The sequence below is a fragment of the Kogia breviceps genome, chromosome 11, assembly GCF_026419965.1.
Source record: "Kogia breviceps isolate mKogBre1 chromosome 11, mKogBre1 haplotype 1, whole genome shotgun sequence".
NCBI lineage: Eukaryota > Metazoa > Chordata > Mammalia > Artiodactyla > Physeteridae > Kogia > Kogia breviceps.
In genome coordinates, this window is record NC_081320.1 from 5,143,411 (window position 1) to 5,166,928 (window position 23,518).

General features: G+C 44.9%; 1 protein-coding gene across 2 annotated transcripts in view; it reads right to left on the bottom strand.

The window, feature by feature from the left end:
* The window catches only part of IL1R1 (interleukin 1 receptor type 1), a 48,235-nt gene that overhangs the window by 15,181 nt on the left and 9,536 nt on the right, over positions 1-23,518 (bottom strand). For both annotated transcript variants that reach the window (XR_010835339.1, XM_059079484.2), the window contains exons 2-7: positions 19,074-19,224; positions 13,255-13,321; positions 5,650-5,884; positions 5,361-5,550; positions 4,416-4,584; positions 2,478-2,543 (exon numbers count right to left, since the gene is read on the bottom strand). Coding sequence is in view for 1 of the 2 variants with exons in the window: in XM_059079484.2 (XP_058935467.1) it covers positions 2,478-2,543; positions 4,416-4,584; positions 5,361-5,550; positions 5,650-5,884; positions 13,255-13,315 (721 nt within the window). In the remaining variant the exon portion in view is untranslated. The remainder of the gene's footprint in view (positions 1-2,477; positions 2,544-4,415; positions 4,585-5,360; positions 5,551-5,649; positions 5,885-13,254; positions 13,322-19,073; positions 19,225-23,518) is intronic.

The window sequence follows — 23,518 nt, forward strand, 5'->3', positions numbered from 1 at the left end:
GAATGTGTATACTGATGCCAGGGGTACCACACTCTTAATTACTGCAGTTTTAGGGTAAATATTCATATCATTTAGCTTTTCTTCCCAGTATTACCTTAGTAATCTCAGCATTTTATTCTCCCAGGTGAATTTCAGTATCACTTGCCAATTTTTAAGCCCATTCATATTTTTATTGGAATTCCATTAAATCTGTAACTTACTGTTGAGAGTCCATGTCTTTACAATTTCCAGTTTTTCATATAGGAAAAACACACATCCTTATTACAGTTTTTCTTAAATTTGTGTTTCTCAAGATTGTTTTTATTATTGCTCCCTTTGGAGCTTTTTTGGATTTTTTAATCCCAGTTGCCTAACTCTCCATGAATTTTTAATACCACAGATATACACTATATCTAGTGATTTAGATTTTTTCACCTCCTAAGAACCAATTTTCTCCCCATTGCAGACAACATCCTCCCATCCCTTTAAGAATGTATGCTTTAAATCTCCCAGTTTGAGATTTATAGGTCAGAGTTTGTGGGGGTTTTGTTGGGTTGCTTTTTTCTTCCTTATAAACCCAATATAATTTTTAAAGGTTTTGCTACGCTATCTTATAGACATCTCTATGGCATTTACCGTTGCAAATAGGATCTCTTATCCCACTGTTTTCTTGGTTTTTGCTAAATAAGTCTAATATTTATTAATTTTATCTGGCCAATACAATATTTGTAGGTACATAATTATATGATCTGAAAATCATATCAAAAACCATATCAAAATCTTTTCTCCCCTACAGCATGCCTTGGTTCTTTTATCTTTGCATTAGTGGGCACTTCTGGAACACATTAAGTAAAGTGGTTATATGGGCATCTTTGTCTTGCTCTTGACTTCAATGAGAAGGCCTAGACCTGTAGAAGGTTTGACACTATATAGTGTTTCACCATTAAAAATGTTGGTGATGATTGGTTTGAATTGATGTTATTAAGTGCAGAAAGTATCCCTCAATTCCTATTTTTCTAAGTCATTTTATTGGTAATTAATATGAAATCTTATCAAATACATGCCTGATTATCGGATAATCATATGCGACGGTGATCAGGCCTCTGATCAATGTGATATATTAAAATTATTTCCTCATGTAAACTTATTTTTAGATTTGTAGATCAAATCTAGGCTTTAGTGCTCTGAAGTATACATTCCTCGAGCATGCCTTCTCAACAGGGCAAAATGTGTTTCTTGGCGAGGAGAGCAAGAGCTTAGCTATTGCAATGGTTTGTGGCCTTTCAAAGTGCCATAGTGCATATCTGGGTATTAAATATCTGAGAAAGTAAAGAGAATTTGGGGAAAAATGGCTTGCTAGGCACTACAGGGGAGCAATAATGGGGAAAAAAGGGTTGAAACACTGCTCTGGATTCTATGGGACAATATTTAAAGTTTTCACATCTTTGTTTACACCTATGAATGTCTTTATATTACTTTCCACCATGAAGAACAACTTGGCCAAGTACAGAACTCAGAGGTCACAAATTTTACCTTCTAATCTCTGTACAGTTGCTTTGTCTTCACGCAGTTACTATTACAGAATTCTATATGCCAGCCTGATTTTTGATCCTCTGATACAAAAAATCTGTTTTTATGTTTGGACCAGTGGTTTCCAACAGAACTTTCAGCGTTGGCAAAAGTGTTTTATAGTTGTGCTGTCTCATACGTAGTCACTAATCACATGTCGCTCTTCAGCCCTTGACTGAGGGACTAATTCTTAATTAAACTAAATAAATTTACCTAATTTAAATTTACATGTATGTAGCCACACATGCCTAGTGGCTATCGTATTGCATAGCTCAGATCTGAATGCTTACCGTGTTACATCTTTATTCTTGAAATGAACATTATCACTAACTTGGAAAAATAATTTTCGAGAATAACTGTCTTTTTGGCCGGTAGTCCTACTCTTCTACATAAAAGCTTAACTCTGATCATAAGAAATCCATCCTGCACCAAATAAATTACATTTCTTATTCCTAGGCCTACTGAACTTGGTCTTTGTTTTTCTTTTTTTTTTTTAAGATTTTTTTTGACGTGGACCACTTTTAAAGTCTTTATTGAAGTTGCTTCTGTTTTATGTTTTGGTTTTCTGGCCGCGAGGCATGTAGGATCTTAGTTCCCCAACCCGGGATTGAACCTGCACCCCCTGCATTAGAAGGTGAAGTCTTAACCACTGGACGGCCAGGGAAGTCCCTGAACTTGGTCTTTGGCTGATGTCTTCACGAGTAATAAGTGTCCATAGGAAAGTAAGGGTGGGTCAATCAGACATGGCTAGATGTTTGCCATAAGAGGCAAGAAATCCAAAGAAACATTTAAGACATAATCTGTGCCACTTTCCTTCTAACTTTAGATATATCCACTAAACAGGTTGTGTGCAGTAATGGTACAGTTTATCTTAATCTCGAGTTCAAAGCAATACTGATTTCAGCATATCCTGATTGCAGCCCACTTACCCAAGACCGCTTCTATCGTCTCATTAGCTGGACTCACAATCTCAGGTCTCTTGTTCCTGGATTTCACTGAAAGAAAAACATCCATAAGGTCTCATAGACCAGAATCTCAAGTGATGACCACACTTGGCAAAATATACCGAAAATAAACTACAAGGCACCTGCCCGATATTCCCTCTAGTGGCCAAAGCATATATAGCAGGAGGGAGAAGGGCAGGGGTGAAGGTAGGAGGCTGACACAGAGACCACGGCAAAACCCACAGAGTTGGCCTTTCTGAACCCACAGTTTGGTACTGCAAAAAAACCCACACATCACCAGGCCCTGAGTCTCCAGACAAGTGCCCCCTCTTCATGCAAATCAGGAAAAACGAGTCGTGGAAAAGGACTTCCCTAGATGGAGCATTATTAACCAGAAGGCCATACTATTGCTAGACCTGCTTGTATTTAGTAATTTTCACAACGACCCAAGAGAGAAAGCCACAATTATTGAAGAATGCCAAACATTTTGGCCTAAGCTCCAGAAATTAATCTTTTATTTACAAGAAGACTGGCTTCAAGAGTTGATCTGGGGCCAAAGCCTGAGAAACTATGAATTTGAATGCCCAGCATTCATTCCGCCACAGTCACAACAAAATGTTGGTTCCTTCAGGGCAGGATACTGTCTCCTTTGTTCCCTAATGTATACCTAGAACAGTGCCTGAAACATAGTAGATGCCCAAGAAATATTTATAAATCCACCTTTGGAAGAAAACAAAATACAACCTCACATCTGATTAAGTATATTATTTCTACATAAGGGAGCCGAAAGGATGGCAGAAAGTATTTAGAGCCCATTTGACCTATTTTTAAAATTCTGTAGTGCCCTGTTTTCCCTAAAATTTGGTCTGCTAATCTGGTTGCACTATCCCAAGAAAAACAAATCCGAGCTACGCAATGACCAGAGAGGGGTTGCTCAGGAACTCAGGACGGTTGTGATTCAAGGACTCCTGAAATTTACGAGTCACTGATGCTTGCAGGATGTAGGGAAGGAATTGCTTCTGAGACAATAAAATTAACCTTTGGAAAAAAAAAAATGAATTGTAGAATTGAGAAAACATAGCTCTCTGAAAAGTGATCATAATCTGGGTTTACCTGGGAGAGTCCCTGTTTATGCCTGTTGTCCCAGAGTGATTACTGATAGAGACTGCTTTGACTTTCAAAGTCCTGGTTAAACTAACTCTATTATCTTACTGACAGCTTAGCAAACCCTGGTATTTACAGAAAGGCCCATCCCCGGGGAACTTGTAGGAGTGCCCTGGTTTCATTTTGTTGTAGTTTTTAACATGAAATATGGTTAATAGAAGCCTCAGGAAAACTAACAAGAATCATCCTCACACACCTACTCATTTCTCGTCTGTTTGGCCCCAGGCACAGGACCACAAGCTGAGCACACTTGATCTCTCACTTTTGCAACAAGCTTGGATGCTTGAATTTTCTTACAGAGGAGGGAACAGCCTTAGAGAAGTTAAGTGACTGGACTAACAGAGATCTAACAAGAGCGTAACTTGTGCCAAAGTTCATTAGCATCCATCCGTCACGCCAATGACTGCTAGACACTCAGAGTGCCCAAGTGAGGGATCTCAGAACTGTCGTTCCTCCAGTGCTTCTCCAGAGAACCCTCTGGAGAAGCAGCTCTAGCCACAGGCCAAAGAACGTGCCTCCTACTTCAGCTGGAACACATAGCTCACCCTTGTCTGTCTGATCAGCACTGCCTCTGAAGTAGGAATGAGAAACACATACCTAACACGTAACAACAAAAACTAAACTAAAGCCAGGTGACCTCTGGCAAGTCATCAAGCTTCTCTTGGATGTAGTCCCTCCATAGACAATGAAGGTGATATTAGAGTTATGGTCTCTGGGCCTTCCTGGATTCAAAATCCTAGGATTGGAGCTCTGACTCACCTAGAGTAATGAGTTCTATCGCCCGGCTGACATGGTACTGCTTTCCCAAGTGTGTGTAGGATGCATGACACGTATAGTGCCCATTATGTGCCGTAGTCACATTCGTGATGATGAGTTTATTTGTTATTCCAACGAAGTTTATATTGTCAAGAAGTAGAGGTTTGCAGTCCTAGACAGAGGGAGAGGAAGGAAGTATTGAAAACCAGTTATTCATGTTTATATTCATATGTATATGAATAGAAAGGTTCCTTGCATACAAGTTTTAATATTGCATTTTTTGGCAAAGTCATAATTACATTCCCAGGATTTACATTTTTATGCCTATGAAGCTTGCACTTTGAAGACAAGTGAAGACAACCTTACTTTGCAAGAGAAACGCATTTGAGGAAAGAATGCTAACACTACAGTTGCTTAGTAATGCTATACTTCCATTCTTCACTGATATTATTTATTTTGTATTTTTTAACCTCTACAAGAGGATTCTCCATGTAAGTTCCAACAAGCCAGGTAGATCAAAGATACCAGAATATGATGTATTCCATGGAGTGCTGGCCAATCGCCTTTCAGACAGTTAGAGAAACCACTAGGTTATCCAAGGACCACTTAATGTTTGTAATAAAACACAAAATAATATACTTTGTAACAAATAGTTATTTCTTAAAAACCCTAAATTTATAATCATCTTTATCTTTAAACACCTTTTATGCCTACTATACTTTTCTCAACTCTACCTTATTAAACAAAAATGACATATTTTTTAGTTAAGCTGCAAATTAAATGTGTACAGTCTTAAAACCTTTTAAAAACATCCTCTTAAATGTCACCACTGAAAAGCAAAATAATATGCCAAAGGAAAAAGTGCTTTGCAGATTCATCCTACTGTCTGTGATAGAAAACTATTTTATTTGCTAGATGAGTCGAATGCCATATGTAATATAAAATTACCTTATACCACTGTATTGGGGGTAACTCATTGTTTTCATCTTTGAAAAAATCCAAGTAAGGACATACAAGTTGTCCATCTCCTGGAATCAGTAGTCTCTGTGTAAATACGGCTTGTGAATTGTAACACAAGTTAGGCTCATGCTGTACAAACTCTGCATCTATTTTAGTTTTGAGGCAGTAAGTTGAATTGCTAAAATAAATCAAAATAGGTTTATTAAAAGATTTTTCTGTCCTTAACTATTGCAGGTACATACAACGCATGTTTGTAACATATTAATTCCTTTCTTACCTCACTGCACAGTAGTAATATCCTGAATCCTCTACTTCAGCAGGCACAAACCAAAGTTTATCTTTGTGCTGATGAATCCTGGAGTCTCTTTCTGTAGATACAGGTGTCTTCCCGTCATTTTTATACCAAATTATAGGGCCTTTGTGTTCACTTAGGATAAGAGGACATGAACGAGCATCAATTTCATGTGCAGACGAAACTAAAATAACTTCCTCTTCACGTTCCTCACATTTACCTTTCAAAGGGAGAAAGGGAAAGTCATTTCTATAAGGAATTTGTCAATGTTTCTTAACGTAATATCTAAATATAAACACACCGACTATTAAATACATTAACTTGTGTTATACGTGAGAGTGTTAGTAGCCTTATGCTTAAGAGAATCATCTTGGAAGTCTAAAAGATTTCTAGTCAAATCCAGGATGTCACTTACTACTTGTGTCCTTGAGCAAGTTATTTAACCTCTCTCCTCCCCTCTTTACTCAGCTAAAAATTGGGGATAAGGTAGCAGGAAAAGATGGCCACTTCAGTAAAAAGATGGAATAACCGTCATTTGCCCTCCCACCTGAACAACTAAAAAAGGCACAAAGTATATGAAATAACAATGTTGAAGACATCGAACATCAGGGAATGAAGGACACAAAGGAGGTGAGCCCTAGGGTTTTCCCAAATTACTGTGTAGAGAGAGATTCTAGGCCATGACATTGCTGGGAGGAAATGCAGGCAAAACTCAGTGTTCTCTCTTGAGTGGAGGAGATGGAGCAGGGAATCCAGGTAAACCAAGAGAGTGGAGGGCAGAGTACCAAAGAGATTACAGCTGTGCACAGAGAGTCAGCAAGTTTTGAAGGTCTACAGAATCTCCCTCAAGTTTTCAGCTGAGTGTCAATTAGCAGAAGCATGAAAGAAAGCTACCCAAGGCCAGAGTGAAAATTGCCAAAAGAATTAGAGTGGATATTACCCGGAGCACACACATGCTGGGAACAGTGGCTGTTCTCAACAGCCAGAATGGACAATCTTATCAGTCATGGGGCATCGAGTAGAGAACCCAGAAGGGTTTTGTCTCAGTAGATGGAGCAAGTTAGGCCTAGAATAAACCTTGTTCTGCTCCTGACTTACAAAGCTTAAAAGCAGGACCTAAAAGGATCAACTATTTCCAAGTAACAACCTTGTAAAAGAACAAAGCTCAAAAACATTTTTAGTAATAAAAAAATATCCAATGCCCGACATTGTGAAATCTACAATATCTAGCATCCAATCAAAGATTACTAGGCATGCAAAGAGGCAGCATAATAAAACCAATAATAAAGAGGAAAAAAATCAGTCATATCAAAACTGACCCATAAATGACACAGATAATAGAATAGATGGAAAAAATTAAAATAGTTATTATCACTGTGTTCCACTTGTCTAAGGAGCCAGATCAAGCATGTTGAGTAGAGAAATGAAAGAGGTTATTTTTAAAAAACCTAAATCAACCCCCTAGAGGTGAAAACTACAATGCTGACTTGAAAAAAAAAAAATGGATGTGATAAATGGCAGATTTGACACTGCCGGAAGAAAAGCTTAGTGAACTACAAGATATAGCATTAGAAACTCTTCAAAACTAAACAGAGAGAGAAAAATAACAGAATGAAATAAACAGGATTCTGGTTAGTTGCAGGACAACTTCAATACATGTAATAAGAATCCCTGAAGAACAAGAGAGGTGGGTTGAATGGGAAAGATATTTGAAGAAATACAAGTTGAAATTTTTCACGATTTTATGAAAATGATGTAGCCACAGACCCCAAAATCACAGTAAAACCCAAGCATAAGAAGCATGAAGAAAAGCACACCAAACAAAGACCAAAATGATGCAGCCTTCTTGCCAGAAACAATACAAGCCAGAAGAGGGCAGAATAAAAATAAGTACTAAAAGAAAAAAAATCATCTACCTAGAATTCTATATCCAGGGAAAGTACCTTTCAGAAATAGAGGCAAAATAAAGACTTTTTCATATTTATAAAAGCTATAAATATTATCACCAATACACCTGTACTGCCAAAAAATGTAAGGAAGTCCTACAGAAAGAAAGAAAATAGTATCAGATGAAAAATGAATCTATATAAATGAATAAATAGCACCAGAAATGTTTACTACATGGGTAATCATAAAATAATTTTTCTTCTTATTTAAATCTCTTTAAAAACAACCAAATGTTTAAAGTAAAAATAATGTATTTTGAGATTTATAACATATAAAGAAGTAAATTGTATGGAAACAATAAGGCAAAGTTCAGGAAGGGAGAAGCAGATATACACTGTTTTAAGTTTTTTATACTATTTGTGAATTGGTATAGTATCACCTGAAGGTAAACAGTGATAAGTCATAGATGGATACCGTAAGCACTAGAGTAGTTTTTTTTTAAGTTATTAATATAAGCCAACCCAGAAGGCAAAATAAGTCATGAAAATTCTCAATTAATCCAAAAGGCAGCAAAAAAGAGAAAACACATAACAAAGAATTAATGGTACAAGGTGAAAATAAAACAAGATCCTAAAATAAAACCCAAACATGTTAACAATCATATTATATTTTTTTCATGGTCTAAACAACCCAGGTGAAAGGCAGAGATAGTCAGACTGGATAAAGAAAGAAGGATCCAACTATATGCTAACATACACACGAACTCACACAAAAACAGACTTTAAGTGTAAAGACACAAATATGTTGAAAGTAAAAACGGGGAGGGGGAGAGAAATATCATGTTAACACTAATCAAAAGAAAGTTTGAATGTTTATTATTATCAGTCAAAGTAGATTTTACAGTGAAAAATATTACCAGGGATTAAAGAGTCATGTAGTTATGATAAAGAAGTAATTTGTCAAGAGGTACATAGTAATCCTAGACATTTACTCACCTACTGACAGTGCTTCAAAATACATGAAGCAAAAACTGATAGAATTGCAAAAAGAAATAGAGAAACCCACAATTATAGTCTGAGATTTCAACGGTCTCCTCATAATAATTAGTAGAACAAGTACAACAATTAGACAGAAAATCAGTAATGATATAGAAGATTTGAACAACACCATCAACCAATTTGGCATAATCAATATTCACAAAAAATCCTACCCAACAACAGCAGGATACACATTCTTTTTGACTGCACACAAAAGAACTTACCAAGATATACCATATTCTTGCTCATAACCCAATAGTCAACAAATTTAAAAGAATTCAAAGTATGTTCTCTGGTGACAATGAAATTAAATTAGAAATCAGTAACAGAAAAATATCTAGTAATTCACCTATGTATTTAAAAGCTGAAAACAAAAAACAACCAAACAACAAACAAACAAAAAAATCACCCATGCATCAAAGAAGAAATAAAGGGGACTTCCCTGGTGGCACAGCAGTTAAGAATCTGCCTGCCAATGCAGGGGACGTGGGTTCGAGCCCTGGTCTGGGAAGATACCACATGCCTCGAGACAGCTAAGCCCATGCGCCATAACTACTGAACCTGTGCTCTAGAGCCTGAGCCACAACTACTGAGCCCACGTGCCACAACTACTGAAGCCCGCATGCCTAAATCCTGTGCTCCGCAACGAGAGAAGCCGCTGCAATGAGAAGACCGTGCACCACAGTGAAGAGCAGTCCCTGCTCACCACAACTAGAGAAAGCCCAAGCACAGCAACAAAGACCCAACTCAGCCAAAAATAAATCAATTTTTAAAAAAAGAAGAAATAAAGGAGGAGATTAGGAGATAAGTCTTTTGACCTGAATGATAAAGAAAACACAATATATCAAAACGTATGGCATGAAAAGGAAACAATACTTAGAGGAAAATTGATAGCACTAAATGTCTGTATAAGAAAAAAGATCTCAAATTATGACTTTGGATTCCATTTAAGAAATTAGAAAAAAAACTACACCCTAAGTAAGCAGAGGATAGTAATAGATCCAGGAGAAAAATCAATGAAATGGAAAACAAAAACAATAGAGAAAAAAATTGAAGATACCAAAAGCTAGTTCTTTCAGAAAAATCAATAAAATGGATAAATCTCCTGCCATACTGATCAGGAAAAAAAGAGAGGTGAGGGCTTCCCTGGTGGCACAGTGGTTGGGAGTCCGCCTGCCGATGCAGGGGACGCGGGTTCGTGCCCCGGTCCGGGAAGATCCCACGTGACGCGGAGCAGCTGGGCCCGTGAGCCATGGCCGCTGAGCCTGCGCGTCTGGAGCCTGTGCTCCGCAACGGGAGAGGCCACAACAGTGAGAGGCCACAATAGTGAGAGGCCCGCGTACAGCAAAAAAAAAAAAAAAAAAAAAAACAAAGAGAGGTGACATCTCTCATTAAAATGATTTTAAAAGAGTAATGAGGTAAAATATTATGAACAGCCTAATGCCAATAAATTCAAATTAAATGAAATGGGCAAATTCCTTGAAAGTACAGACTATAAAATCTGCCTGAAGAAGAAACAGATAATCTGAATAGCCCTACAGATATTAAAGAAATGGAAAGTGTAGTTAAAAACCTCCCAACAACAAAAAAAATTTCAGGCCTAGATGGCTCCACTGGTATATTCATAGAAGGACCAACACCAATTTTACACACACTCTTCCAGAAAATTGAAGAGTCAGTAACACTTCCGAATTCACTCTCTGAGGTCAGCATTATTCTAATTCCAAAACCAAACAAAGACATTCCAAGAAAAGAAAACCACAAAACAGTCTCTTCATCATGAACACAGATGCAAAATTTCTTTAAAATATCTTAGCAAATTGAATGCTACAATATATCAAAAAAAGGACAATGCATTATGATGTACACAACATCCAAAAAAAAAAACCACAACAAAACTAGGAATAGAAGGGAACTTCCTAAAGCCAATAAAGGACAGCTATAAAAACCTTACAGCTATCATATACAAGATTAGAAACAAGAATGTCCACTCTAACCACTTCTATTCAACATTGTACTGGAAGATCTAAGTAGTGCATTAAGGCAAGAAAAAGAAATGGCATACGGATTGAAGAGAAAAGTAAAATGTCTTTATCTGCAGACAACATGATTATCTATACAGAATATGCTATGAAAACTACCGAAGACCTAGAGGGTTTGTAAGTTGTAGGATACAATACGAATACGCAGATTTGAATGTGTGTGTTTATATTACCTAAGAACAATTAGAAACTGGATTTTTTGCAATACCTTTTACAATAGCATCAAGATATGAATAATTTAGGATAAATGTGACAAAAGATGCATCAGACTGATCCAATGAAAATTACAAAATACATTTATTTAAATAAATTTTAAGAGATGCAAAAACATGAAGACGTCTATACTTTGTTCCTCGATCAGAAGACTTGATATTGCTGAGCTGCCCAGTTCTCTCCAAACCAATTAATACTCAATTCAATATTATCTTGATTGTGATGATGGTTTCAGGGGTGGATATGTGTGTCAACACATCAAATTGTATACCTTAAACGTGTGGTTTGTTGTATGTCTATCATAACCTCAATAAAACTACTTCAAAACAGAATGGAAATAAGAGTGGCTAGGCACTCAGCAAGGTACCTGCACTGATGCAGGACCGGTGTGTATTTAGCTCCTAGGAGTTCACGGTAGCAACACTAACAGTGATAAAAGAGTAAACCTTAAGGTCTCAGCTCGACGCACTCTCCTATTGACCTGGGGTTTGCCCCACCACTCCATCAAAACCGTTCTGGTCAAAGTCACCTCTGACTTTTCAGTTGCTACATCAAATCGACAGCTCTCGCACGTCATCTTACCTAGCACATCTGCATTGGACATGTGCTATTCTCATCCTTGAAACACGTCCTTCACTTGGCTTTCACGACATTTGTCTGGTTCTCCTCCTACACTCCAGGCCAGTCTTGCACTGGTTCTTGGATGAATGGAAGCCTGACCACCCATCCCTGGAGGGCTGCAGGGTTCACTCCTTGAAGTTCTGTTCTCTCCTAACCACACTCACTCCCCAGGTAGACCCATCTCGTCTCAGGGTTATAATAGCAGCCGCTTGCCAAGGTCTCCAATTTTACACTTCCAACCCCTGGCTCCAGACTGCTTAGTCAGCATTTCTATTTAGACATCTAATGGACAGCCAGCTTGAACACGTTCAGTCTGAACGCACGACCTTCCTCCCTCCCATCGACGGCCACTCCACTTTGCGTGTGCTTGGGCTGAAACCCTTAGTCATCCTTGATCCTTCTCTGTTTCTCACACGCACATCCAATCTGTCTGCAAACCCTGCTGGCTCTGTCCTCAAAGTGCATCCAAACTCTGACGACTCACTTCTCTTAGTCACCCTTGAATAAGTTACCACGATAGCTTGCCTGGATTGCCGTCATGGCCTCCTAACTGGCCGCTCTGTTTCTCTCCCTTTGCCTCCCTGTGATCCGTTCACAGTATAAGAACCAGAATGAGCCTTTAAAATATGGAAATTCCCTGGCGGTCCAGTGGTTAGGACTGCGCACGTTCACCGCTGAGGGCCCGGGTTCGATCCCTGGTCAGGGAACTAAGATCCCACAAGCCACGCGGCGTGGCCAAAAAAAAAAAAAAAAAAAAAAAAAGGAGAAAGAAAAGTTAGATCACCTCTCTGGTTTTAAACAGGGAACCTACACAGTCTTCCCACCTCAAAGAGTACAAGCCAAGATCCTTAGAAAGGTCTACAAGGTTCTCTACACAGTCAAACCTCCCCCGCCCCCCATTACCTGAATGACCTCACCCTGTATCACAACCCTCACCGTTCCCTCTGCTCCAGCCACAGCAGATTTCAGCCCCTGCAACATGCCAGTACTCCTGGCCTCAGGGCCTTGGCACATGCTGCCTAGAATATTTCCCCACCCCCAACCTGATCTCTGTATAGCTCCCTCCTCCCGGTCCTTCAGGTTCAACTCAAAAGTCAACTTCTCAGTGAGGACTTTTCTGGCCACACTATCAAAAAATTTAACCACCTGCCCACGCCAGTCCCCAAAGTGCATCCTTCTCTGCTTCTTTTCCTCTCCACACTTATCGCCATATGACATAATATATATATTTGTTATGTAATGTATTGTCTCTCTCCCCTACTGGAATGTAAACCCCAGGCAGATATTTCTGTCTGGATCATTCACCGCTGTAGCCCCAGCAGCTAGTGCCTGGCGCACGGCAGGAGCTAAATGCGTTTGCAGCAAGAGAGGGAGAGGGGGAGAGAAGGAATCACTAAACGGAGAAAACAAAGAACTGCCAGCTGTGCTTCCTAAAGACCGCATTTAACACCTCTTCTGAATGAAAGCCAGGACTTCCCATATTACACTCTTCAGGCAGCAACAAAGTGGGAAGAGGCCTGGACTAGACATTGGTGATGTGGATTATCACTTCTGCTCTGAAACTAGCTGCATGACCTTGGGCTCTTAACCTCACTGGGCTTCAGTTTCCCAGTGTGTACATGAGAGAATGGAAAGTAAAGATCTTGAAAGGACATCCAGTGATAGAGTTCTGTGACTTGGGCATCCACAGACACACTTAAGAAAAATGACTCTGTTAAGCAAGGTACTTCATGTATTCTAAATAACAGATTTTCTTAGCAGACAGGAACACAAGGAAATGCTTAACTCACCAGCCTCCAGAGGAGAAGTCAGTAGAGCTATGAAACAAACAAGCCTGAATAATACTTTCATATTCTCCTGGAGAAACAGAGGAATGAAAGAAAAATTTTAAATGTTACTATTCCCAAAGACATCTCTAAAACTACATACACGGACTCCCCCCCCCCGGTCCCACCCTCACCCGCAAGTCACCCTACATCACTTATGTGATCATGCTTCTGGATGCAAACTGGGGAAAAGGGGAATGAAGATTTTTAACAGAACTGGGGACAGACTCACACAACTTAAGATGACCTAAAACTTCCATCAACTGCTCCAGCGTTCATGTCCACTTAAGTTTCCCCCAGATCTAATCTAGGCTACACCCAAAATAGACCACCCACTAGACCCTAGACCATCTTGCCTCTGCTTACATGGATGTGCTCCCCACCTGGAATGTACCCACTGCCAGGACCCACTTGCAAGGCCTCCCCATCCTGCCAGATCCTGCTGAAGCTCACACCTTCACTGTATAAGGTAAGACGCTAAACCGTTTGTGCGAAATGGTACGGCTACATAGAAATGCACCAGGAAGACTAGAAGAAACAATAACAGTCTGTCAAAACTGGGTTGCTTCTTGTGGCTGGTTGGTTTGCCCCTCCTCTGGGGCTTGCTGGGGCTGTTGATCTAAAATTTCTATAATAAGCATGTATGAATCTTATCACAGAGAAAAACAAAAATATAAACAAAACCTCCACAGCTCCTCTGAGTGGTTTAGAAGCCACCCTAACATAGCAGCAGCTACGACAGGTATTGATCAGCCATGGGGCTACATATTAAACTGAGGTCCTGGTAGCCTAGCATTTCAATTTCCTAACACTCCGTCCATATACTCGGCAGGGGCGTTATCAGATGAGGCATTTGACTGAGGCTGGAAGGAAAGCACGCCCACGGCTTTATCCACAAAACATCCCTAAAATAATATCAACTGAAAAAGGAAAACAACACTCCATTTTGCCTAGCTTTCTAAACTTCTCAAACCCAGATTAAATGAATGTTCAGTACGGCCCCCTTTACCGTTTCGAACGTTCCTGTTCAGTGCTCCTGAAGCGGGACCTTCCAACTGCATGCGATAGATTCCATTCTCGTGCTTCCAATGAACTTACGCACCAGTCTATTCAACAACCTATGAAACCCTAATATTCCAGGCCTCAAACCAAACTCCTCCTCCCAACCAGCCATGCTCCCCATCTTAGCGACAGGGACAGCACTGCCACACTCCCACCCACCCAACGAGAGACCCGGGCTCGGGGACCCCGACACCCACCATGCCCAGAGCTGTTCTCACCAGCCCTAAACAGTCCGGCTCCGGAGATCTCCAGACCAGCCCGGTTCACTCCTACCCACTGCCGATGCCCCTTTAGCTCAACGATCACCAGCTCCTTCCTGGTTAATTATGCCAGCAAGCTCATCAGTCTCTCTGCCTATGGACTGACAGCTTCTATGCAATCCAGGGATCTTACAAACTCATAGTTACCAAGTGGTCGGTTCAAAGCGCCTTCACCGGCTCCTCAGTGCACCCCAAACGGTCCGCAGCCCTCAGCAAAGCGCACAGGTCCTCTGTGCTGAGGCTCTGACTGCCCCCTCCAGACTCAAGCCTCCGCCCTCCTCTCCCCCAGCCCAGTCCATACACAGTTTCCCAGTCAGCCTTCACCTTGCCCAGTTCTCCAACCTCAGAGCCCTGGCCTTTGCTATTCTCTCCACCCTTCACCTGGTGGTGAAGGTACCTCCCCACCCATCAGGTCTCAGCCGGGGTCACCCTCCTCCCACCAGCTCCAGGGAGCCCCCAGGACCCTTGCCTGGCCAGACCGTCTTTCTCTGGGCCCCTGCAGCGACCTGTGTTAATGCCTTCGCACTTTTCACTGCAGTTACCCCCACGACAGGGAGCCTCGTGGGAGCAGAAGCCTGTCACTGCACCCACAGCTTCCAGCACTGTGCTGGGAACTCAGAAGCCCCTGAGAAGTGCGCACAGAATGAGTGAAAAAGTGAACTACAGGAATCGCCATCCCCTCTGCCCGACCTCAGGGGCGACGTCCAGGGCAGACCGCATCATTTCATGCTTCAAAAAAAGCTGTCCTTTTCATTTTACAGAAGAGGACATTTGCCTGTATTCTTTTCTGTAGCCGTAAGTTAATGGCAAACACAAAATATTTTAACTAAGACATCACAAACCCAGATTCTAATAACATGCAGTCATTTGAATATTAGCTGGAAAATGCTCTACTTAAGAAGTGGTATCAAAAGGTATAAAAAGGGTGACAATGTGCTTTTTAAATACAGGCATACCTCGTTCTACTGCGCTTCGCATTACCGCACTTTGCAAATACCGTGTTTTCTAACGAATGGGAGACTTGTGGCAGCCCTGCATCGAGCAGGTCTATCGGCACCATTTTCCCGACAGCGCCCACTCGCTTCATGTCTCTGTGTCACATTTTGGTAATTCTCACAATATTTCAAACGTTTTCGTTGCTGTTACGTTTCCGTTCATCTGTGATGAGGGACCTTTGACGTTACGGCTGCAATTTGTTTTGGGGGCGCCACGAGCCACGTCCACGTGAGACGGCAGACTTAACTGATAAATATCGGGGGTGTTCTGACTGCTCCACCGTCTGGCTGTTCCCCCAACGCTCCTTGGGCCTCCCTAGTCCCTGAGACACAACAATATTGAAATCAGGCCCACTAAAAACCCTACAATGGCCTCTAAGTGTCCAAGCAAAAGGAAGAGTCAATCAAGGGGGCAAATTTCAGCGTCGTCTTATTTTGAGATTGCCGTGGCCGCCTCAGCCTTCAACCGCCACCACCATCCAGGCCAGACCCTCCACCAGCACGGAGATGGTGACTCGCTGAAGGCTCAGATGACCGCGAGCATGTCTTAGCAATAAAGTATTTTTCAGAAAAGGTACGGACATCGCCTCCTTGGACATAACGTCATTGCTCATTTAATACACCGCAGTGTAGCGTAAACATAACTTTCACACGCACTGGGAAACAAAAACTTCGTGTGACTCGCTTTATTGCAGTATAAGCTTTACTGTGGTGATCTGGAACCAAACCCACACTATCTCCAAGGTGTGCCTGCAAATGCAGGGAAAAAGAAGACAGTCTAAGCGTGAGAGACACCCCCGTTCGCGTTCTCCTCAGTTTCCCTCCAGCGTGAGGACGGTGGTCCCTATACCCGATTCGAGCCTTGAAACCTACCTCAGAGCCCTAAGACCACATTCCTTAAGTATCCTGTAATCCTGACATTTTACTCACATAAATTAGCCTGTTCCCAAATTAGTCTAGATTAAGAGTATTATCATCATGTTTACCTCGAACCTGTATTCAGATTATTAAATAAGATAGGAGGCTTGATGTCTTGCAGTCTGGCTTATTCACTATTTCTGTAACCCTGAGGAAGTGTGTTTTAAATTTCTATGATAGAAGGAAGTAAATAAAGGGTTAAAACATTTCCCAATGCCTGTTCCAGGCCAATCCATTACTCACATTAGTTTATTAAGACACCACAAAATCAACTGAACTCTGCCAGGTGTTAGTTCATCTAGTCAGAAGCTCTGGCTTGTTCGATGATTGGGCAGGGGAGAAGACAAGGAAGGTGCCAGGCTAAATTCATACAGAGTGTGTCTGGAGATATAATCCCAAATTAATTGTGGGCAAACAGCCTTTAATAACTGCAAGTCCAAGGACAGTGTGATCTTGGACACAACTCCTCCCAAGCCTCAGTTTCCTCGTCTGCACAGTTGGCAAGGAACTGGATGACCTCAGACCCCTTCCCATCTAATAGTCCATAAAATGCAGGAGCCCCGCCCCAGGGGTCCAGATTTTACTTCGCCTGCCCTGGAACTGCTCTGGGAAAAAGCAGGGGGCTGAGAGAAGCCCCTTCCCCTCAGCAGGGGGCCTTCTGAATCCCTGTCAGTCTCCAGGATCCTAGGGCAAGGGGGTCGGCTCCGGGCCATGGGATGGGGGTTAAGAGTCCCATGACTGCAGACAGTCTAGAGGAAGCAGGTAGAGACGTACCATCCAAGACCAAACTAAACCAAAAAAAAAATGAACAAAACCCCCCGCATGTCCCCAAACAATACAAAATTCCAAGGGTGAAGCCAAACCTGACGCCTTCACGCTGCTAGTCCTTGAAAGGCTGGCCAAATCAGAAAATCCCTCACTAGCATTTGCGTTCTGCTGTATACCAGCATATACAGCCTCTATACCAGGCTGTATATGCTAGTGCCAGGGACAAAAATAATTTTCAAAATTCAAAATAAAGTGAAATATAAAACAAGAACCTGCTCTTCAAGATGGTCACAATTTAGCCGTCAGCCATATGTGATCACGCAATATATTCCCCCATACCCATCAACGGCACACTGGATAAAAGTTCAGCCTCTGTGTCGCAGTTCCCCCTTTGGACAAAACGGGGACGATGATAACAGTATTTGTCCTTGAAGGGCTGTGATTAAGTGAGATGTCACACATGAAGGGTTTAGAACATTGCCTGGCAAATGGTCACACTCTGAATTAGTTATTATAAGTCACCCCATGCTCTGATGACAGATGTAAGTTTTGGGAAAATGTTCCCAGATAACCATTCATTTCTTCATTCATTTGCTGCCAAATCAACAACTGTATATTGAAGATCTACTACATGTCTGTGTGTACACTTGGTCCTGGGAACAAAACTAGGAATAATGAATGACCCAGGGGCTCGAGGAGCTCACCAGCCAGCAGGGAGAGTGGACATGTCTGCGGAGTTACACCACAATGCGGGACTGACTGTCCACGGGGAGAGAGACGCCCCGGGTAGGAGGGAAGACAGGGCCTAAGGCGCCCTGAAGGAGGGCTTCTGGACCAGGTGAGCCTCACGGTGGGGAGACCAAGGGGGAGATTCATCATGTTCCAGAGCATAAGTCAAAGGTGAGGCGCCAGGAATTCCCTGGCAGTCCAGCGGTTGGGACTCCGCGCTTCCACTGCAGGGAGCGCAGATTCCATCCCTGGTCGGGGAACCAAGATCCCATGTGTGTGCTGGGTGCGGCCAAAAAAAAAAAAAGGTGCGGTGGTGCCAAGAGGCAAAGCTGGAGAGACGGAAAGTGCCCAGGACACGAAGAGCCTTGCTGAGCAGTTGGGACGGCCATTTGTAGGTGGCCAAACAATCGCTTAATGGTTTTAAGCCACAGAGTGGTATGCGATCAGATTTTCATTTTTTTAAGGAAATCTTGGCACCCATGTGGAATATAAACGGGAGAGCAGGTGGCTGGGGAAGGGCTGTAGATGAGCAGGGATGCAAGCATGAGTGGCCAGCAGGGACAGACAGACGGGAGGGGGCGTATCCGAGACCCACTCAGAGGCAAGCCAGAGAAGGGGTCTGGGGCCCACCGGCCCGGATTCCCTCCGCTGGGCCCAGCAAGGGCAGGGCAGGTGAGGAGGGCAGGTTCCGGCACCCACACAGCCGAGGAGGTGCCTGGGGCTGCCACGCCCTGCACCACCCGCCTGGCTCTCCTGAGGCCACGTAACAGAAATCCAGGATTCGATCGTGCGGGGGAAATTCAGTGCCACGGACCCGGAACCCGGGGTGATCTGGAATTGAGGCAGCTCAGACCCTCACTGGGGGCCACTGCCACACGGCCACGGCCGAAGCTGAAGGGCAGGCGGCCCTGAGAAAGCGGGTGAGCAAGGGCTTCGTGATGGGGTCACAGACCCCTTCAGAAATCAGATAAAACCGCGGAGACGTCCCAAAGAAAAATGTACCGCCCAAACCGAAATATTTTGTATACAATGGGAAAGCGTCCAGAACTACCTGAGACAGGGTGGAGGACTTCAGCTGCTGACGAGGAGAGGCTGGCAGGCCCCTGGGGTGAATCAGCCCAGTAACTGTGCGGAAGGCCTTGTCTCGTGGGAACGGACCTGCTCCTTAGGAAGCAGTCGCCATCTTCAGGGGGTGCATCTACCTGGGGAAGGAAATGCACACACAAGCGTGAGCTGGAACAAAGAACGTCAAGTCCCCGACCACCACGCAGATCTCAAGGGGTCCAAAAAAAACAAAACAAGCTTACAAAGATGAGTCCCCTGTTTAAAGAGCACGTGTCCCGCACTCCTTTGAGAAAACAGTTTCAGAAAGTCGAGTCGGGGTGAAGAATACAGAGGCCGACGACCCCTAGGTTTTTTTTTTTTTTTTTTAATTGATTTTTATTGGCGTAAAGTTGCTTTACAACGTTGCGTTAGTTTCTGCTGTACAGCAAAGCGAATCAGCTCTACGTAAACATATATCCCCTCTTTTGGATTTCCTTCCCATGTGGGTCACCACGGAGCGCTGAGTCGAGTTCCCTGTGCTCTCCAGTAGGTCCTCATTAGTTGTCTACGTTACACATAGGATCTATAGTGTCTGTATGACGACCTCTAGTTTGTGCTGGTTAAACGCACACACCTGGCACTTTGCTGCACACAGACCCCCTCGGGGAGCCCACCGCTTAACGCACCTGGCCACTTAAGGAACGCGCCTGGCCAACAATGCTCAGGGAAACACGCCAGATGCCCGGAGAACCTTCCAGGCCCTGTTTAATAACAGTTATCCCCTCAGAATCTTCACTCTTCCTTTGCACCAAGCATATTAACGCACCGGCATTCCAAATGACATAACTTAAGATAACGTCTAAAAAGCTGAGCTGGGAATGCCCTACTATGACATCCTCTAGACGTTTCGCCATTCAGTCCCTGGTTTTGCAGTTTCCTTTCAGTGTTTTGGAGCGTAGTATTTTTTTTTCTCAGGTCTGCATCATTTCTCCTTAGGCCTCTGAGAAGCCTGTAAGGCCTCAGCCTAAGGCCTTTTAATGCCCAGTGGATAAAACAGCCTAGTTCAACGCCAAACATTCTGCTTAGACTAAATGTGCTAAATGCCACCCTTGTTATTCACTTTGGACTTAAGAGAAAGTACAGGGCATCCCATCAAGGTGTCAGAGCCCGTCATCATGAATCATAACAGCACACGAGATCGAAGACAAGCCTCCCAGATATTCCCGTCTGCAGGCCCAGCAAAGGGCCCTCCCCACCTCCAGTCGTGTGGCCCCGAATGACCGCAGCTGATGGCAGTCCCGTGGACGACGTCTGGGAGAAATTAACAGACTGGGGGAGGGGTGGACGGGCAAGCGGACCGGATTTGTGTGGAAGGCCCAGGAAACCTTCTGCAGGGAAGGACACCCCCACAGCCCTCTAACCACTTCGCTTTCCCTCTTCCTCTTTGCTCCGGAAACTTCTTAAAAGGATTTTCATATCCACAGCGGAATGGCCCGCCCTCTACCCCCCCAGTCTCACGGCCCCTGTGAAATGCACAGCCCAGACCACCACACGCTCCTGGTTGCTCCATGCAAAGGGCCCCCCCGCCCCCCGCGCCGTCCGCATCTTACTGGAAGGCTCTGCAGCACGTGGCCGCACCCACCGCCCCTCCTTCCAGGCTCCCAGGGATGAGGGTCCAGCCCCTGTCCTCCGTCACCTTCCCGGCAGTCTCCTCGCTTGGTGCACCTGCAAGGCCGGTGCCCTTCTGCGTCCTCAGTGCCTGCACAATGCCTCGGGACTGCCGTTCGATGCGACCCTCCCTAGCTGGCCGGCTTCTGCTGTGACTTCCGACCAGCTCTGAGCGGATTCTGATCAAGAGCCTCTCCCAGGGGCCCGTGCACACCCGCCTTCATCCACAGCCAAGAGCACCAGGTCGCACAGGTTCTCCCCAGCACGCTGCACCGGCTGCCTCAGACGTGGGTGCGGGAACGCAGGGCTCCGGCCGCGCCGGACCGCTCCCCTGCTCGCTGGACTGTCCTACCTGGCCGGGAGAGAAAGGTTCGGGGCGCACCCAGCCCGCTCCCGAACTCCTGGGAGGAGGGCCCACTCCTACACGTCCCGCACGAGGGTAGAGCTCAAGAAATACTCCGGGGAGAAAGGGCGGAAGGAAAGAGACAGGGAGGGAGCGAAGGAAGGAACCCACCCACCACCTTTGCACTAGACCAAGGAGAGACCAAAACCCGCCTGGAGTCGAGGGCGGGGCGGATGGGATACGGGTACACGTGTGTGAGTCAGAGGAGAGAGATTCGAGGGGAACCGTCATCGGGGGGCTGGAGCCCGCTGAGACTCATCCCGGAGGAGGTGGACCACTTCTGAAGGCGTGGGGCCAAGGCTCACGGCGGGAAGGCAGGGCGGCAGGACGGGGGGAGGGCACGTTAATGCCAGAGGGTACTGGGTAACTATCACCCCCCACGCCCACGTCCAGAGGCAACCCAGCAGTGTCCACGGTGAGTTTTGAAATCAATTTGTAATAAAATCCAAACTATTCTTTTAGAAAGTGTCGACAACAAAGAGTCACCGAATTATTCCACTATGTTAGTTTTCAGGTGAACTGTCCACATAAAATGATTAATTCCCCCAATCGATGAACAAGCCCTGAGACACCGCCCGGCCTCCTTTCCTGCCTCGACGCACTGATGCCTGTGCCACGTATGAAGCTTCCCGGACTTGCTAACATCCTCTCCATAGCAGCTTCCAGCTGGTGTGCAGGGGTGCAGCGGTGCGCTGAGGTACCCCACTGCCCGAGCCAGGGCCGTCGTGGGGGGCCTGGGTCAACAGGCCTCGGCTACTCACCCCATGGCCTCCAGCAGCCTGGCCCGCTCACGACGGTGCGCCGTGGAGTGGAGACACAGGGCGTGACTTTCTACGACGCTCGCTGCAGAAGCGAGCCCTGCGAGCTCCCCAAGCACTGCTTCCATTTGCTTTCTGGTGATAACATTTGCAAACCAGTACATCACAGCACGCCTATGTGGCACGCGGAACATACACAGAAAGCTAGTGGCTTACTAAAGACCAAGTGAAAGTACCAATGGGAGGCATAGAGCAATCTCCTCCTAGACCCCGAATGAGAAACTTCACCGTGAGCTAGTTCATAAGAACAGAGATTAAGCGTCAGAATCTACAGTGAGCGTATTGGCCCCAACCAAAGCCCCCCTTCCGGGAAGGACTGACTTTATCCATAGCGCCTTCCTGTCACTGCGAGAAGATCCACACCCAGTGCAAACAAAGGAGAAGAGACATGGGGGGTGGGGTGCTGCCATGAGAACCCAAGGGATTTTCCTCAAGTCCCAGAACTCCAGTGAAGGGCGGGGCAGGACATTTGCTCCTACTTCGCGGCCACAGAGCATCTATTGAGGCTTTCTTATTCTTGAGGAATTTCCTTCTTGTTTCTAAGGAATTTCCTTCTTGTTTCTGAGGAATTCCCCCGCTCTGTGACTCTCGCCTTCCAGGGCAGACGGCAGGCAGAGGACCGAGGTGGCACGCAGCAGACGCAGCCCAGAGGCACGAAGACACAATGCCGCGTGGCCCCGGGGTCCGGGCTGCAGCGTCCCACACGGGGTCTACGGGGGGCAGTACCGGTGGGGCTTGAGCAGCTTCTATGGACAGTGACCTCCAAGCCTGACTCCCCGGCCTGCCCCCCGGCTCCATCCCATATCGTGAGGGCCCTGAGCGTGCACACAGGCAGACGTCCTCCCGTCCGGCCCCGGCCACTCTGCAGACCAGCGAGGCCCTCAGGCAGCGGGGTCCCCAGTGCACAACCCAGGGAAGACGGTTGCACGTGCCCTGGAATCCAAGCCCAGGTTATCTGGGCAGGGAATTCCAGGGCTCGTGGGCCCCTGGACCATCCTCTTGGCCCTACGGACTCGTAGCCATGCGGAGGCCAGCAGCTGGCTCCGAGAAACAGAACAGACGCCTCCAAAGTACAGGGCCTGGGTGGGATCTCTCCTGCCAGGTCTAAGGGAAGTTTCTGGAGAAACCCAAGGAGACACATGACAACACTGGGGGCCCCATCCTCTTCCAGGGACCTTAAGTCGCAGAGCCCCGCCTCCTAAATATAAAAGGAAATCCTGACGGTACTTTCCACGTTTCCACCTCACGCCTACTCGCTCTCCACACTGAGCGCCGTGTAAGGACACGGACGGCATTATTTACTACAACTTCTCATCCCAAACATGAATCAGCGTGGCCTCCATGTATATCGGACATCGTGGGAAAATATTCAGAGAATGGCGCTCCCACTAAGTCACCTATAACTAAGAAGGTACAGTGGGCGAGCCCGTGGGGAAAGCAAGGGCTGTAAGGCAGGCTCTTCAGCTCATGCAACGTCACCGGCCACACGTGCTATTGAAAATCAGTGGAGATGTGCATGGGGAATGGATGACGGTATTAAAATGAAGCTCATGATTACGATGT